The following is a 19,064-nucleotide window of genomic DNA, read 5'->3' as shown; positions in this document are numbered from 1 at the left end:
CCGTCTATCGCTCCTGCCTAATCCTGCCTGCTAGGCATTGCTTCATGGTTGTTAAGCATCTCAATCCAAGGGGGGGTGAAGAAAAGAAATAGGAGCAAAGGAGGGAGGAGGCGCTAGTCATATGGTGAAGCCTATTGAGCAACTTAAGCGTGGTTGTTTTGCTCTGTTGGCTTGGCACAATGAGACCGCATGTGGAAGACATGTTTACACCCCTTCATCTGTGAGTCGGAGGGAGTGGGAAAGGAGGAAAAAGTGGGAGGGAAGGTAGGACACATAGAGGAGGTGGGATACGAGAGAGGGAGGCAGAAATGATGACAAAAAAGTGTATATATAGATAGAGAGAGAGAATAGACTGGGAAGAGGTGGGATACAGAGAGGAGGCTGAAAGAGACAGAAGAGGAGGAGAGCGATAAGTGATGAAAAGGAAAGCATAGACAGATTAAAAGAGGACAGGAACACATGGGTAAATACAGGCTTGAGGAGTGTAAGAGGAGGGTGACGGAAAGAAGAGAAGAGACAGACATAATGAGAGAGAGAGGAGAAACAAAAATAGAGAGTGAGAGAGACAGTCCATCTCAGCAGAGAGACAGCCAGTATGACAGTGAGTCATAGCAGAATAAAATGCCACGCAAGCATATGCTGGTGTTGAGAAGCCATCTTTTTCCAAAATGGAAACCAGTTATGATTTGCAGGCGGACGTGTGGGGGGGACGGTGCAGATTAAACTGAGTTATTACAAACAGACGGGGTGTAATTACACATGAGAGGAGGAGGCTGTTTGTCTTTTGAAGATGGTCCTTGTTTTAATTCACATTCTAGCAGGTCTACTCAGGTTTTGTTTCTCTTTCTTTTTAAAGTATGTGGTTCTCTTGGTGAGGTGTGAAATAGGTTCTCACAATGGTTACTTATCAGTGTTTGAAATCATTTTTTTTCTGTTTAGTTTTCCACCTGGTTTCAAGTAGGAAGATTTCTTAATTCATTTCAGTTGAAATTTTGATTGTAGATAAGTAAAGAGTGTGAGAACTGGAAAAAGTTCAAGAAATCCCAGTGATTGTGGACTAAAGTATGTGATAACATACGTTAACAGCAAAAAAGCGGCATTGTCTTCTGTTGTTTGTTTTTTTTCCTCCAACCAAAAATTCACATATTGAATGGACACAGAGGAAAAACAAATCCTGATATTTGCACATTTTTGCATCTTGTGTTCCTCAAAGTTACTTTAGCAATTTCAGGTATTACTTTGACCAAGTAGAACATGTAGGGACCTTCATACTGTAGTGGTTAACACTTTTGCTTGGCAAGTAAGTTTGCTGGTTTGATTCTAGTCTGAGACGCAGTCTGTCACATTAAACATGCAGTGTGGTGATGTTTTGTGACATGGTTGGCAGCTCATCTGCTGTCAGAAACAAGCAGTTTCAACTTTAAGGCAACTTTCTCTTGATCCGCTGCCTCCTGCAACCAAGAGAAATTATGTTCCCTGTGCTCACAGAGCTTTTTTTTTCTTCCATGAGATGACCCTGATACGGATAGCCCCACATTATGACATCATACTGATCAAAGAATAGAAAAAAGGAGCATTTGGAGCTGGCTGAATTCTAACATTTTGGTCCAGAGGTTTTGTTCTTTTGCAGACCTCATAAAGCTTAGAGGAGGGTAACACTGTTACACTGTCATTGTAACAGCGTCAATATGATAGGCAATAAGGAAAAGCACATGGGTGAAAATATTCCTTTGATGCAACCATATTTATTTTTTGTCTTTATGGCAAGAACTTCTAGAACATTTGACATGTCGAAAGAGAAAATTGGGACCCTAAGGGAATAGTTTACCTAGTTAACCATGGACAGTGTTGGGGAGTAACGGAATACATGTACCGCCGTTACGTATTTAAAATACAAAATATGAGTAACTGTTTTCCGTTACAGTTACCGTTTAAAAAGGTGGTATTCAGAATACAGTTACTTTGTTGAAATAAATGGATTACACTGCGGTACTTTCCTGTTTCATATTGTCGCGGGTCAGGACTGTTTGGGTTTTGTTTGACAGCTGTGTTCTGTTGTTCCAGGCGGCAGCGTTACGGTTGCCATGGTTACAGGGCGACGCTCTCTCTCTCTCTCTGCGACTGTGTGTTTCCTGGGTGAGAGAGCGCCTTTTCGTTGTTGTTGTGCTAAGCTAACAGGCAGAATGCTACAAGCATAGCTTCGGTGTTCGCTGTTCGCGTTCGGTGTGAACTAGGGCTGGGCGATATGACCCAAAATTCATATCTCGATATTTTTTAGCTGGATGGCGATATAAGATATATATCTCGATTTTTTTTTTTAAGCCATAAAGTAAGAACAAAAAGAGAGTTCTTAGTCAAAGCTGTGTCCCAGATGTCACACAGGCACTTTTATTAACATACAGCACAGATGTACATGAAAAATTACTCAAAATTAAATTATGAGAATTCATTAAATAATAATGCTCCATAAATAAAAGAAAACAAGGTTGTTTTTGTGCTAAACAAAGAGCTCACAATTGTGCAGTCAAAATGTAAACTAAAAGACACTGAGCGTAATAACAAAGACAGATTTCACAGCTGCTCTGTTCCCAAGTTTTACTGTGTGACTGATAGCCTGGAGTTTGAAATCCGCTTCATAACCACCTCTCTTACAGGTGCCATTTATGGTCCTTATACACACACAATACGGTAATATTACGTTGATGCACAGTACGTATCACTCCGCGAAGCTCCTCGGTAGCCGTAATGCGCCGACAATCTATTAAGCGGTGCAGCTCCGTAGCTTACCAAAGTCGTACTCAAACATTTTTGACAGATTGCTGAGCGCCGTGTACCACATAAAATCGGTTCGCGGCCATCAAGCACAACCAGAATTCATACATAAGGCGCGCTATCAACTTTTGAGAGAATGAAAGGATTTTAGGGTTAGCGCTGTTAGCTCGTTAGCATGTTTAGCTCGTTAGCACGTTGACGCCGTCCAGCCCCACGCATGGGGCGATGCGCAGTAACTCGTTAACGGAGATTTGCCGTGTCCGTCTTGTCGCTGCCTGCACGTGAAGCGATGGGGGAGGAGGGGGAGTTGTCTTCAGTGAAGGCGAGGCGGAGTAACGTTGCGTAGAGACAAAAGTGGACGAAAGAGAGGCAAACTTGCGGCTCCACAACTATAATTATAACGTAACATAGACTATATCGATATAAAGGATATTGTCACATCTTATATCTCGTATAAAAATATATCGATATGTTTTAAAAACTCGATATATCGCCCAGCTCTAGTGTGAACACACCGTAAAGAATGTAGCATCATGGGCATTGTAGTCCGTGTTGCAGGGAGAATGGACTGCCATACACGTTATGGGTCTGTGAGCGCGAGGAGGGAGAAAAAGGGGAGTGGAAAGGTACGAGTTGTCATCGAGGAAAAACGGGAGCTGGAAGCATCTAAATATAATAATAACCACTTCAGCCAAGAAGAGTGCCTGACGAGCCCAGTTGTAAGTAAGCTATTAAGACTCGACTGTACACTGTGTTCGTGTTTTCCTCCGAAAACAATAAGTTCCGTTGGAGCAGTCTTTCAACGCCTCTCTCTGTCTCTCGCAAGAAAAGTTGACCCACACAACAAAGTAAAGCTATTTTTCGGCTACGAGCCGACAGGGACCCCGCCGTATTAGTCAGAGGTCCCTCTACTACAGTTCGGAGTCGCGGACCTTCAGTAATATTAATAAATCACACAGCAATAGTACATTCACGTAGTTGTAAACAGCATGATAATATATTAAGTAATCCAAAGTATTCAGAATACGTTACTGTCATTGAGTAACGTAACGAAATACGTTACAGAATACATTTTGGGGCATGTAATCTGTATTCTGTAATGGAATACATTTTAAAAGTAACCTTCCCAACACTGACCATGGAGAACTAAACTAGCCTGCACAGAACTGTGACTTTACCAGCTTTCTTTGGTATAAAATGGAGATATGTTCAGAGTCAAATCCTAGAAGCCAATCCTAGAAGTCACGTTCTGCAGTCTGGTGGGGAAGTCTGAAAACAGAAGTGTAGCGTGTTACGGCAGCATGTTGTTTTTGGAACGGCATCTGCATTGATACCTAATGGGTGTGATGATGAGTTGTCCATATAGATCTGACCATGTAGTGTTGAAAGGTTCCTTTTGAGGTACAACCATGTGCATTACACAATCATTCTGCACGTACCATTTGGACCCCGTGTGTTTGTGTAGCCCCAGCAGACAATGCAACTGCAGTCTAGATGTTCCCCATGTCTCCCAGGGCTTCCTGAGTTCCACCCACAGCATCCCCTGCCGTCTCCTTTTGGCTGATCACAGCAGCCACAGAGTTTGGAGCCTGTGTCTGGGAGGTGTCTGCTACCCATACTCAAAAGTTAGACATTATATCTACCTCCCCTGTGTGGTAGCAGGAGGAGATGTCTGTTTTTTCATATGAACACGTGCCAGGACGCACGCACAGACAGACTGATGAAAGCCCACTCGTTTCTTCCTCCTCCACCCCTCTCCCATCTCGTTCTGTTTTTTTCCACCACTCCGCTGTTTTGTTGTTCAGTCTCAGAGACGCCATGCTTTGTTGTTTGTCTCCCTTTAACATCTGCCCATCTTTACCGTATTCTCCCCGCACCTCTGTCACTTCCTCTGGTCTTGTCTGTCCTCTCTGCTCCCTCCGCTCCCTTCTCCTCTCTGTGTCCAATCTCTGTCTTATTTTGTCTTTATCTTTCTCCAATTCTCTCCCTGCCTCTGTTCCACTCTCCCAGCTATTTACTAGTACTTTCTTGTTCTTCTTCTTTTTTCTCTCCCTTGTTCAGTTCACCCAGACCTGAGAATGATTTTTACCTTTTCTCGCCTTTAGCTTCAGCCAACCTGTGATGTTGACCTGCAGAGAAACGAACACTGCAGAATAATTTTCATAACCCCCCTGCTAAGTTGACAAAGATCTATGTGTCTGGATGGCTGGCTGAGCTGCCTTTGGCTAATAAGAGTGTGTGTGTGTGTGTGTCAACTCTCCATTTATGTTGAGACTAGCATTTTTATTTTTTGAGCTTTGAGTTGTTTTCAGTTTAGTGCTTCAACAGTTTATATTCTTCTTGTCGACAAATCCAGTGAAAACATTCCAGCTCACAGTATTCCTGGTGATACTTGTAGACTTCCCTGCGTTTTTTTTATTGTTGTTGTTTGTTTTGTTTTTTTCTGGTTCTCACCCCCAAGCTTATTAGTTCCTCCCTACTATATAACTTCATTGGGTTAATACATATTTAGTGAATTGGTGAGTATTTCTGACATCCAGAAGCTTCACGTGGAACTGGATTTGAGATGAGATGATATCAGTTCTTGTGGAATTGTGAAGCATGCCATTTATGTATAGCTTTAAAAGTAAATTCTTTCTAATTGGACCAAATATTATGCAGTTTGTATTTGGACCAAATTATTGGTCCTTACACAGTTATTTGATGATTGCAGCCCCAAATTCAAAACTCTTTCATTCTTTTTAAATTCTGACATATAGTGTTGAGTCATCTGCATACGTAGAAATCTTGGCCTTATTTAAGGCAAGTAACAGTAATGGACGAAGGCAGCTTCCTTTGTACTCCACACTTTTCAGCTCACATTTAAAAAGGATTTAAAAAGTCTATCTGTATGTTTGTGTACTAATTCATGGCTTTAAAGGAAGGTGTCGACTCCCAGTGTATTTGAATCTGCTTTTTTTGTTTGTTTGTTCTCTGTGCCACAGAGGATATGTCACTCTTCAATGATCCCCCACAGTACGTAGAGTTTAGTAGTTTGCAGCTTTTCATGGTTTATTGGTCCAGCCTGTTATTGTTTCAATAGGATCTGTGAAAGAATGGTACATCATATCAGTACCACAGCTGTCTGTTTGCCAGTTTGTCCTTGGGTCATATGTGTAATTGTCTGTCCTGTTGTCCAATTTTTTTTCTCTAATATTAGTGTCACAACAGCCCACTAGTGTGTTTCCTCTGACTGTGTGACCACAATGGCGTGTATGTTTTATGGCGATGAGGCTAACAGCGGCCATCATTGCCAGTGACTGTCAAAACTCCGCTTCGAGGTTGAAGGACATTACCACAGCCTTCTTGTATGCTCTAGGTTGTTACGGCCTGTTGGTTAACCCTGCTTGGTGAACCACTATGAGCCTCACTGTAACCATATCCTTCACTGTTATCACAGTGCTTCGATCACTTGTGCCTTTGGCTAGGTGAGGGTGCTTGCAGGGCTTTGTTTCCACCCTGTTGTTGCATGCTCAGCCAAATTGCTTTCACTGTCTGTCTTTTGGTCATTTGTTAACAACATGCCTGCAACAAGCATGCTCAAAAAGAATAGAATGGCCTTCCCACTTCTTCATTTTAAAGAAGGCTGTCTTTCTTTTAAAGCAATTGCTGTAATTACAATAATGATCTCTCAGTGCGAGACAAGCAAAGAGCTGAACTCAAGTGTTTATACCCGAGTCTTCATGGAGGACCACCCAACCATGTGACTGTGTGAACAGAGTTTGGTTCCCCACAGGTCTAGTAACACACACACATACAATTCACGCGAGCATTTCTGTTCTATTTAGAATGTATTTTCATTTGCTCGCCCCACATCTACTCACGCTGATCCCAGCTGACCTCAGTCAATACACACAGACTCACAGTTGCACACACTCACTTAAATCCTGACATTAACCCTGCAGTCTGGTTCAATCTCTCTGAGAGTCAAGGCAAGTCTGGCTTTATGACACAGGGGTGGGGATTGAAGGTGTCTAGACGCTATCCTGTCTGTCTGGTTATGATAATGTACACACATGCAGACACGCACCTGAGAGAATGCAGGCCAGCTCGGACTGCAGGCAAGCTTGTGCAAAGTGACATTTCAGCAAACGGATGAATTCTTTAACACGGGCCTCTTCTCTGCTTTACTGCCATTCATGAATATTACAGCGTTGGAATATTGATAATATTAGACTATGTTGTAATATTCATGATATGTTATCCCAGAGCCCCTCTTCCCCCCCTCCCCCCCTCTTCCCCCCCTATCTTTGTTCATGTTATATTCATGCAGATAGAGATGATATGGCTACGCTGGTCCTTTTCTGGAACTAAAGTAGAGATTTATTGCTGCCTCAGCATCAGGTCTCATTGGCCTGCATCAGCAATAATCAGACTTGGGCCGTCTTCAAGGAACATTTAGCTGTGACACAAAATAAGAAAGTTATGTGGGTGCACACAGGATGGAAATGAGTTGATGGTAGGAGGCAAGAGGTGTGTGCGTGTGTGCGTGTGCGCGTGTGTGTGTGTGTGTGTGTGTGTGTGTGTGTGTGTGTGTGTGTGTGTGTGTGTCCGAGCTGTAAGCATTTTCAAATGACTTTGAAAGTTTTTGAAAAGTTACATTGAAAATGCATTTATCATTATGTCTTTGTGTTTGTCTTTGAATGTTATGATGGCTAATAAGCAAAGCAATTTAAGGAAGGATGTTAACGTATATGCATACGTTAACGCAAAGAGTTCCCCTTCACTTCATGTCACCATGATTTCTGCAGAGATTCAGCTATAAAGATAAAGTTTGACTTACATGGAACTGAGAAAGACGTTTCTCATATTTCTGTTATTTTTGTATTTGGCCATCATTTGTGGAGGTAAGAGTAGTGTCTTACTTTTCGCCTTTAAATAAAGTAGATTTTAGATCAGTCCTGTTTCATAACTCGTACTGTTTCTTTTCCAAGCCAACATGACGGTTCTTCGAGTGTATACTGTAACTGTGGACAGGTTGGACGCTTCCTGCTTTGTAATCCTATTTAGTCTGAGCGCTGCAGCATAGACGAGTTGTCTGAATTCCCCCGCGCTGTACGTTCAAGAGAAGAAGGGTAGGTCAGATAAAGAGGAAAAAAGATAGAGGGAGATGGAGGAAAGATGAAGTGGAGAAAAGAGACAGAGCTGTAATTGTTTGTTCTCTTGTTGCCCTCAGTCCATATAGCAAGTCTGACACCCCTGCCTCTCTTTTTGTATCTCCCTCCTTCTCCAACACACACTTCCTTCTCTCCTTTCCCTTTCCTCACTGTCTCCATCTCTTTTTCTGACTCCTAGATACCCGTCTAATGGGCTAAAGTATCCACAAGCGCGCGCACACACACACACACACACACACACACACACACACACACACACACACAACAGGCCCCCCTCTCCTCGGGGTTAAGCAGCACTAAACTAGTTCATTTATTTCCATGGAGAGACTGATTGTAGTGGGGGGCTGTAACTAGGCTGATATCTGCTTCATGCTTTATCACACACACACATACACACTCCTACTGTGGTGGACTCTTGCTGCCAGGCGGATGCCAGCCGTCTAGACGTTACCGTGCACATCTCCCAGGGGAGGCAAAGGGGTGCGCGAGCACTTGCTTCCTCTCCCTCCTTGTCTCATTCTATCCGTCTCTGTTGCACTGTGTGTGTGTGTGTGTGTGTGTGTGTGTGTGTGTGTGTGTGCGTGCCAGCCAGGTCGCTGCCATGGCGCCCCAGAAGCTCCGGGCCTTGTTGATCACGGCACCGTGCCCAAGGGTTACCATAGCAACGGCAGTGGCAGAAGACTGGCTTGTGTGTGTCGAAGGAGAACTCTGTGTGTGTGTGTGTGTGTGTGTGGGCCCAATGTGGTGGGCAGCAGGCTGTGAACTCAGCAGGCCTCTAACTGGGCAGCAGGAGAAAGACTAGAATAGAGAGCGTCCTTTCATTTTTTTTTCTCTCTCTCTGTCTGTCTGTCTTACTTTTATCTCCTCCTGTTTTCCACTTTCACATGTGTGTTACAGCGCACATTCCGCGTTTACGGATATACACACTTGTCAGCCCAGACATGAGAACCCACAGCTTGCCTACACTGGGATTTGGGACCAGCACAATGACACAGCACTTCTGCAGGCAGTCATTTAGAATGCTGCGCAGCGTTTCACAGTCAAGTGCAGTTTTGATTGCCAGGTGCAACTGTGAGACCGTTCATTTTATTTTTCTTTTCACGACTGAAATCTGGGGTTCAGCAGGAAACAGGAAATGACTGCAGAGGAAATGAGCCAGCTGCAGGGTCTTGATGAGCTTAGCGTGTGTTAAGAACTTGCAGACTTCCTCCACATTTTGCTCAAGTTTGATTTCCTCACAAACCTAGTTTATCGACAGAGGTCCTGATGTCATTTCCCTCTGTTGTCTTCTGTCCCGTCGGCTCCCCAGGCTGCGTTTTCTTGTGCGTTCCATAAAGCGCTTGGCTGCAAGGGTAGGACATATGGCAGCTGAAGCTCTCTGCTATATGAGAAAGAAAAGCAGTTTTCTCTGCTGCTGGGAGTTGCTCTACTACTCTAAATTAGCAAGCAGCTAGAGAGCCACTCCTGCACACTCGGGCTCTGACGTCAGCATACATCCACCTTCAAATCTTAATACATTCTCATGGTTTTGGACAAAAGACTACTCCTTTGTGCAAACGAAACCAGCCAGGCCCACTTTTCTCACGGAAGCATCTAAGGTCATCTGAGCTCAAATGTTATTTTTATTGAGCAATAACAATGTTAGAGGCCCCATCTGAGCGTGTGCAGTCTCTGTAGATTGCCATTAGCCTGATTTTCATTTCAAGGCTCAACAGGGTAAGCCCGCAAACCCTCATTAGTTGTGCAAGTGATTTTTTTTGCCTCAGTGTTAACTTTTGCTGCCAGCAGGAGTGAATCAGCAGTATATACACGCTGTTGTTGGGCCACATTATATAGACATAGACGTGTGCATTGAAACGGTCTAATCCCGTGTACTGTACAGAGACAGACGCACGAAACAGGCTCTGTTCACATCAGCAACAATGTTTTTACTGTGGTTTAAAACAAACAAACAAAGGGATTTGTGACATGGGCAGCCATTTCTTTGGGGGAATAAAGCGAATTGATCTTGTTAGGGTTTACATAATTCATCGCTATTCTCAAACAGTGTGTCTTAAAGCAGTGTTGGCCACTGATAGTGGCGCAGTTGTCTGCTGTGCATCTGACAGCTTCTTTCACCAACAGGTCAGCTGAACTGTCTGACCTCCTGCTGCCCTCCCCATCCACTATGCATACACACACAGGTTACAGCGCTGTCACTGGGTTAGTGTGTGTGTGCTCTCTCTCTCTCCAAGCTGTTTACCCTCTCTTTTAGTGTTTGGCTTTTTGCCTGTAGCACAGAATCTGCCAAGTACTGAAATCCTCTATGTTTGGGTTCATGTCAAGTCCAACTACATCATTCCTTCTCTCCTTCCTCATGTCCCATCATCCCATTACTGTTCACTGTTAAAATAAAGTTGTTTTTTTTAAGAAAAAAAATCATTTGTTCTTCAACGTAAACGATAAAGCTTTGACCTCTCATAGACGTAATTGTTATTGTAAGCCCTACTTGATTTGTATCTTCTTCTGAGTCACTTCCTGACTCATGAAATTGGCTACAGTTAAAAAAAACAAAAGCCTGAAGAAGACTGTTTTAAGCTTTATGTAGTTAACATTTATAGCATTTGACAGAGAGGCCTTTTCAGTAGAATATAGATTAGTTGTGCTATATTTGCTGCCATAAGCATGTTTTTAAAAAAACTCTACTTGCCTTCTGGTAGTGAGAATTCTTGCTTTAAAATTGGCTTTGAATTACTTTTTTTAACACCCTCAAAGTATACTTGTATGTACAGTATGGTTTTTTTATATTTTTATTTAATGTTTCCCTTTTGTCGACAAAGCTGTGCTGTGTAAAAACAGCCAGTGCCCGAACAGATGTGTTAAGCTCGGTGCTGTGCAGCATGGTCACTTTGACATGATTTGAATAAACTCGATGGCCTCTCTCGTCACCGCAGCAGGAAAAAAAACGACAGGACGGCTGGCTTGTAATGCAAGTGATTCATCCTGCTGAAGGAATAAGGGTTTTTGCAGACGCCGGGCTGATATTGTTTTGACAAGTGGATTACTGTAGTAATAACATCAGGCTGGTGCTGTTAATGCAGACTGCCAGCACACACTGTTCTCTGGCCTGTGAGCGAGCCTGTGCTGTACGCTCTGTTCTGGAGCCTCTGAACTCGGGTGGATACTGGGTTCAGAGAGGACACCCCCCAGTCTTTTCTCCTCCCCGCACTTCCTTCCTCTCTTCTCAACTCCTCCTCTGGCTTCCTTCCTCCCTGGCGTTTAGAGAAGAGGCCATTAACTACAGCCGCTGTACTTTTTTATTTTGCTTGAACTGTAAAAACATGAACTTGAGCTGTGAAAACATCCCCGCCTGTGCACTTCAGAAGAAGTACACCAGCTTTGAGTCAGGCGTCGGCTTTGTGCCGCTTTTACAACAGCAGAAGGCAGAGTATGTGATATTTATCCAGCTGGCTTACAGGACTGCCTGGTCGACTTGGTTTCCCAGAATGCTTCTCTCTGATTGAAAGCCTCCTCCGTCCCCTCCCTGTGGCTGCTGTGGTGAATGCACAGGCCCAGGCTGGTAACTGGATGAAGCTCCAAAGTAAAGCAGGCAGCTCGACAACTTAACTTTCTGACACCGTGCTTTATTTCACAGAGAGCTGATGCGCCCAAACTGGGGAGTGGGAGTGTCTTCTGTTTTTTTTTGTTTTTTGTTTTTTTTACTTAACTTTATTAAATCTTGTACATATATTCTTGGTATGAAACCTCGTACCACAATGAAGCTGTAGTTTAGAATAAAATACCTTGACAGAAGTTAAATGAATTGATACAGATGTTCATGTTGCCCCATGATTTAAAGCAGGGGTTCACCACACTTCAACAAGGCTCAGTACAACTGAACTGTATTAATATAGCACCAGTTTCAGGCAGCTTTATATTGCAAGGTACAACAAGAATGAGGTATGAGCAAGCACTTAAAGACAGTGAGGAGGAAGAACTCCCTTTTAACAGAGACCTCCAGCAGAACTACCTCAGAGAAGGTTCCCTGAGCGAGGTACACAAGTTGGTTTTATCCAAAAGGAGAATTTGAATACTGGGAGCTGGTTCCATATGAGATCACCTGACAGCTGAAGGCTCTGCCACCCATTTGACTTTTGGAAACTAACAACCACAAGTAGGCCAGGTTTCCTGCTGTACTGGTATAATATGATACAAGGTCTTCGAGCTGAGATGGGCAGTAAGGTTTGAATTGTCGCTCCTTGCCACAGGCTTCCTCCATGATGTTATGTTACTAGGAGATTTTTTTTAAACACCAGTTTCGACCCTTCATCTCGACTCTCAGCACTCCCCTTACTCTTGCCTGTTAAATATTAGGTGACTCGCACTGCGATCAAGAGTTTAATACCTTAGTTTCAAATGTCTGATGTGAGAGGGGTGGGTCATGATTTTCCACTAAGATTGTTATTGTATTTGTCAATTAAATAGTTTGAGAAGGCTGTTTAATGAGGTAAATTTGCTGAATTATACTATTAAATTCATCTGAGCTCACTTCACCACCTCACTTTCATCTCAGAGGGGAAGTTGTGGAGCTTCTCTGTCACCGTTGGTTGCAGTACCCACCTCTTTGCTCTTTGGTGGTTAATGTTCGTTGGTTTTGCTGGTTTAGGTTTCATTCCTTCCCACAGTTTTTCTTACCCCCACCCCCCATTCACTGTGGTTTTTTTCTAGTTGGCCTTGTTCCTCTCACTCCTGCCCCGCCCTGTGGCTGCTGTGGTAAAGCAGAGGCAGGTTTGGGTGGGTTTTGCATTTCAGCCCAGCTTTGACTCTAACCCACCATATTGCAGACAAATAAGCCACGAAGGATTATTAGGCAGGCAAGCCTGAGATAGGTTGGCTTTAACTAGCTCTCTTTCATTTCTGGTTGTCTCCTTCTGTGCTCTTAATTTCAAAGAATTCACAAGATATTCTGTTACTGATTACTTTCCATTTCTTCTTGTTTTTGGATTTTAACACTCTGCTTACTTTTTTTTCACTTGGTCTACCCTTGCCATGTCAAAAGCTGTCCAGTTGCATCATGGGTAATGTGCTCCTCAGATTGCACAGAGCTTTTTTTTGGGGGGGGGGAGCATTGAGAATTGAGGCATTGTGGCTGAAATAGCAGAGCGTACATTGTGTCATTGTTCATACAGAACACACGCACAGTGTACTGGATGTCCAGCAGTGAGCAAGCGTGTGAGTCAGAGGTCAGACTGGGTGCCAACACCGGACAAGGTCAAGACTCCTACTCAGAACAAACCAACAACACAACAAAAGAGTGTCACACTGCAGACAGGGAGGCTGGCAGGGAGCAGAGACGGGGTGGACGAGAAAGAAGGGAGAGAACCAAAGTAGGAGATGACAAAGAATGAGGGAAATGTAGGGAATGAATGATGGTGGGTGAGGGAAGAATGCAAAGAGATCGGTAAACACAAGAGTTGAAAGACTGCAAGAAGAGGCGTGTAGGCGAGGGAGAGGAGGATGCATGGATAGGGTTAGAGGAAAGTTGGAGAAAGTGATGGCAGGTGAGCTGAGATGCAGACAGGGTTCAAAGACGAGCAAGAGAGCATGATACAATGAACAAGAGATGGGAGGCAGACGTAAGTGAAAAGCGGCGATCATTGTGTCTCCCGGTGGTGCCCTGATCTGGGAGGTCATACCACATCAGCTCTGATGCTCGTGTGTGTGTGTGTGTGTGGCTGTGTGTCACAGAACAGAACACCACAGTTATTCAGTGTCTCCACAAAGGAACCACTGTGTTCTGGGACAGACGGCACACACTGTCTCAACACTCATCTTTTTTGTGATTTGAAGCTTTTCTCTGTAGATTCCTCAGACAGACACACACATATTCATATACTGTGTAAATCACACATATACTCAGCCACTTGGAGATTGACCTGTGCTGCTCTCTGCTGGCGAACACACATTAGAGCAGCTCAGTCGTGGTTCAAATCACTGGTCCTCTTACCTGGTGTCCTGGAGGCTTCATTTTGCATGATCTCCATCAGCAGAGATGATCTTAGTTAGTTATGAAACTGGCCTGTTATCACTTTGCTTTAAATCTGCCTTTTTAACAGTGCAGATTTGACGAAGAATGATTAATGTGACTCTTAGGATTCTCAAACTGAAGTAGTTCAGTCAAATTTCAACCTGTCTGACTTTAAAAGGCCTGCAAATATCCTAATCCTGGAGGTGTTCACTATCTCTGCTACATAATGTGATTTTCACTTGAAGGCAGTTTTTAAGATGTGTGTGAAACATTCTCAAATCTTATTTCCCCACATGTGATTACATTTGAATTGCTTTAAAGTGTTTATTGGACAAAATTAAATATTTCTGTCGGTCTGTTTGTGCTCTTAGAAAATGTATTGGGTGTTTTTGAGATGATGCAGATTTGTCTGGAAACCACGTGATGTGTTTTTTTTTTCCTTTTTAAATAACTTGATATTAAGAGTAGTCATTAACTGCTAAAGTACCTTTAATCTCTAAAAGTTAGATGCTAATCCTCTTCCTCTCTTTCCATGTGTTTGTGCAGCTGAACTGGAGTTTGTTCAGATCATCATCATCATCGTTGTGATGACTGTGATGGTGGTGGTGATCATCTGCCTGCTCAACCACTACAAGCTCTCCACCTGGTCTTTCATAACGAGGCAGAGCCAGGCCCGCAGGCATGACCATGCCCTACAACAGGTCAGTGTGGGTGGGTGGGTTTGTGGGCGGGTGGGTGTTTGAGAAACAGAGAAAGAAAGGGAGAGCTAAAAAGAGACTGTTTGTTTGTGTTGCTTGTACTGAGTGGCTCAGACGGCACTGTTCTCCCAGCATCCATGCCAGTAACATTTTGATCTAAACTGGTGTCTGTGTGTGCGCGCGCATGTGTGTTCATCTGTTCTCACTGAATGTCCCTGCCTACTCATTGTGACAGTACATTTCTGTATTTCTGCAGCAGGACAAACATAGCTTACCAGTATGTTCCCAGTAAAGCTGTGCTGAGCTAAATGAATCCTTTTATCCCAGTCTGAGTTTCTGTCCCAGTTTCAGCGAGGTAACGTCTTCGCGCGCGTCTGTTAGATGAACTTGCTGAATTGGTTTCTTCAGAGCCAGACTCTGTCAGGTCTTGATGTTTAATTCACTACAGCGCCGTCTAGACGGCAGCCGCTCTGCCCCCGTACTGACATGTACACTCTGGGACAAACACACATGCACACACACACACACAGTTTATTTATGTGCGTTGAAATAGACTCAGGCTCAAAACATGATGCATTACGGATCCATAAACATATTCAGCCTAATGATTTGTCAGCTTTGGTGTACTGTTACCAACAATTTGAATATTAGTGTTCAGCTAATAAGCTCTGCTTTTTGATTCCTCCTGCCACTCTGTGCTGTGTATCATTCAATCAAAGCGAGGTACAAAGCAACATCAGAAAGCAACAAGCCCACTGAATGATGACCTTTACCCCTAAAAGATGCATGAATAAACAGTATTTATGCATGTTTATGCTTCTCATGTTGCTCCCCCTAAAACAAAACAAAAAAACCCCAGCTAAATGTTGTTGACTGTGCTGTCTGAGAAAAGATCCTCCAGTCAAGTGTAGATGAAGGGGAAACTGCAATTATTTGACAGTTGTGTTTATTTGTTGTAGCTTTTATCCTGCCTATTTTTAAAATGGAGTCTTCTGTCTTTTGTTGTGCTCTCAAACAGGGCAGAATTTTGGGTTTGAAGCCATCAGGCATTTCTCAGTGCCGCGGTTTCATCTTTTGTGTCCTCATTAAGTTGTTACTTTTTGGTTTTTTGTTGTTGTTGTTTGTTTTTTTTAATTCATGCTTTCTTCTTTTTCTTCTCCTTTTTTTGTTCTTTAGCTGTGAAGTAAGAAAGTTTGTTAATGGTGTCGCATCAAAATCCTTTTCAGACACAGCAAACCGTAATGACTGCAGACTTCTAAAGCATTACACATTTTATCCCTAGAGCCCAGCCCCAGCTCATCCTCAGTATCCAGCACTGGATATCTGGGCATATATTTGGTCAACTCATATTCTTGTTACATTGGGAGCTGCTCACCTGGACAGGCTACCTGATGACACCATTTTTACATTTTCTTTTACATGTATTTTTCTCATCTTAAATTCTGGACCAGTCCTGTTTATGCATCTCTAGTAATATGTTGTTTTTGTTGCTAACCTGCGCATCCCACTGAAGCACAAACACAACAATCTTCAACCCACCCGGGGACTTTTTGAACCTTTGCCTTCCTCTTTGTTTGTGTCTCCATGTGCAGGACGGGTGCCTGTGGCCTTCAGACAGCGGCTCTCGGCAAGGTGCCTCGGAGGTAAGACCACCACACTGACTCCCGATAAACACATTCAGCTAATGCCGCATGTTATAGGAGCTGAGTGCTCAGCTGAATGAAACTTCACTTTTCCACAATGAAACTGAGTATTGCTTTGTCTACACTTGTTATATGTAAACTTACAAATATTGAATTTCAGTAGATTCAGCAAGTTCTTACTAAAATTTCTGCTAGTTTGGCTGTCTGCAGGCTCCTGAGTGTGTAGCCTCTAACCAGTTAAGTTACTGTGATAAGGTTGTTGGTCTTTTCTCTCTGAGCATTGGATCTGGAAACAGTTGTGATCCTTGGACACATTTTCTGTCAGGAATTTCCTTGAATTGCAGGAGCTTTTAGAAATTCTCAAACCTTTAACAAAGTAAGGTATAAAGAACTAAATGGAGACAATGACTCTTGTCAGCATCGCAACTATAAGGAAACAATGAATGCATAAAACAGCACTTTTTAAAAAAAATAAAAGAACACAGTTACACTGATGGTCTCTCCAAACAAACAAAAAACTATGAACGTGCAATGATGATGTCAACAAATATTCAGCCCAGCGCAGTATCCTTCCTCAGTACAGATTTTGTCTGTAGGCAGAGTGCGTAGAAGAGTGTAGAGGTATTGTTAACTGCAACGTATGGCTGAATAAATTTTGATAATCTGACACATTTATTGCAGCTGCATCTCAGTCAGAATCACAGTGTGACCACCTGGACTTGGTTCATTTGGTTAGGACGCCTCGTTTTTAGGGAAGCAATTTAAATATTAATAAAAACCTCGTTGGCAGCTCTGGTTATGGGTTAATTCAGTGTTTGTCCTTGTGGAAAAACCAAGTGATCTTTAAAGGCTTACAATCAGATGCTCTCTGCTGCTGAATATTTTATTTTCAAGTAGCTGCAGCCCTTACAAATAAACACAACAAATACAGAACCCCAAAATTCATACCTTTTTATCAAACTAAAATGCAATGAAAAGAACATAGATGATAAAAGTGCATTTAACAGTTTGGCATTCAGAGTCGGTATAGAGAAGTGCAGTGTGTAAAAATGGTAATTAAAAGGAATAAAACAGAGAAAGGAGACCTGAACACACTCAGGGATGGCTTTTGTCTAATCTCCACGCTCTGCTCGCCCCGTTATAAAAGACATCCATTTCCTCTCAGCTTCTCTTTGTGTCTTTGTTGGCTTATTTATCAGCGCTTGCCCTTGTAGAGTTGTTTGGCGGTTCAGTCAGGGCCCAGAGAGCCTGATATGTGCATTTTTTTGCTTGCTGGTAAATATTTGATCGTGCAGGAATTGGAGCTCACACACTGTGTTGCAATGGGTATGCCTGGCACTGTACTCCAAAACAAGATCAAAATTGGCATGTTCACAAAGACTCGTGAATACAAAAGCACAGACAAATGCCAGTATACTCATTGTGACTGGTGATCTGATCTCTTAATTGCGTTGATGCCAGATGGAGGAGCTTCCGAGTCAGGGTCGGAAGAGACGCGCTGGGTTAAAAGACTGCTGGAAAATCACATGGTAGTATTGATTAGTTGCAGATAATAGTATATTGAGGCTGTGTGAAAGTTTTTGGCTGGCAAGTGTGGATGCACTTTGGCAGTCTGTACTGGCTTGTAGCACCAAGTCGGATTTAAAGTGCCCCAGTATTTATGCGGGAGAGAGAGAGTCGTAAAAACGACGTGTGCACCCAGAGAGACCCGGAAACTAAGGAAAAGGCCACGGAGAGACGAACGCAGAGGGAGACGCAGCCACTGAGTGTGGGTGGCTGATGGATGCAGGGATGGGGGCTGACTGTTTGTGTGGCAGGGCGGGGGGTTGGATGGTTTTTGGTGCGTCATTAATCAGCAACACCTCCCCTGACACTGTCTAGACAGACGTCTGAGAGCTGCCCCGCTCTGCTGCGCTCTGCTCCCTCTATCAGCTCCACACCTTTCTCCCCCTGCCGTCTGTCTATTTGTCTGTCTCTGTCCTTTCTCTCTCTGCCTTCAGCTCTTTTTCCCTTCTCGCGTTTTATCTCCCTGCCTCTTTCTTCTCCTCCTTTCATTTCTGTGCTCTTTCTTTCTCTCTCCTTATCTCAGTAGCCTTTCCTTTTAATCCTTTCAGTTCCACTCTTTCCCTCACTCCGTCTCTCCATTTCAATTGCCCTGATCCTCTAAAAACCCCCCTCCCTCCCCCGTCTGTTGTTCTCTCCACCCAGACTGCCTTGTCAGTGGGGGTTGGCTATTAGAGCCGCAGTCACTAATTGAAATGGGTTCCCTCTGATAATGACTCGACACAGTGGAAATGTGTGGAATTGGATAGAAATGTGAGAAATGAAGAAATGGATCATGCCGTCACAGTCTGAAGAGTTAATTGAGGTGAAGATCTCTGACAAAAGCTGGTGGATGAACCGGTGTGCTGAATGTTTTTCTGTTTGAGTGCAGGCTCCTTTCTTCCTCTTTACTGTAATTACATTGTAATGTCTGTCACAGCTAATTGGTGGCACGCTGGCGTGTGCCGTTGCTGCACCAGGATATCATTCATTTTAAATATGCAGCATGGTAACCATACTTCACTGTACGGAGCCTCGTCTCCCAGCAAAAGCTTGCGTGAAATCAGCGTATACAGAAATGATTGTTATGCAGAAAGCATCATGTGACTTGCTGTGAGGCTATAACTGGTTTACACTGTGACCAAAACAGAATAAACAAATGAAGGCTGTGTACAGGGTAAGGTCAGAACTGCTGAACTGTTAATAGACTCTGGGTATGACTCTAAAAATTACAGGTAATGAATTG

The 19,064-nt window shown here is 43.4% G+C and overlaps 1 protein-coding gene across 2 annotated transcripts in view; it reads left to right on the top strand.

The window, feature by feature from the left end:
- Positions 1-19,064, top strand: part of ldlrad4b (low density lipoprotein receptor class A domain containing 4b) — a 264,501-nt gene that overhangs the window by 237,747 nt on the left and 7,690 nt on the right. For both annotated transcript variants that reach the window (XM_026185856.2, XM_026185858.2), the window contains 2 exons: positions 14,482-14,636; positions 16,226-16,276. In XM_026185856.2, coding sequence (XP_026041641.1) covers positions 14,482-14,636; positions 16,226-16,276 — 206 coding nt within the window. The remainder of the gene's footprint in view (positions 1-14,481; positions 14,637-16,225; positions 16,277-19,064) is intronic.

Source organism: Astatotilapia calliptera, chromosome 11 (genome assembly GCF_964374335.1).
Source record: "Astatotilapia calliptera chromosome 11, fAstCal68.1, whole genome shotgun sequence".
Taxonomy (NCBI): domain Eukaryota; kingdom Metazoa; phylum Chordata; class Actinopteri; order Cichliformes; family Cichlidae; genus Astatotilapia; species Astatotilapia calliptera.
The sequence above is the reverse complement of the archived record's forward strand: the minus strand, read 5'-3'. Positions and strand labels throughout refer to the sequence as shown.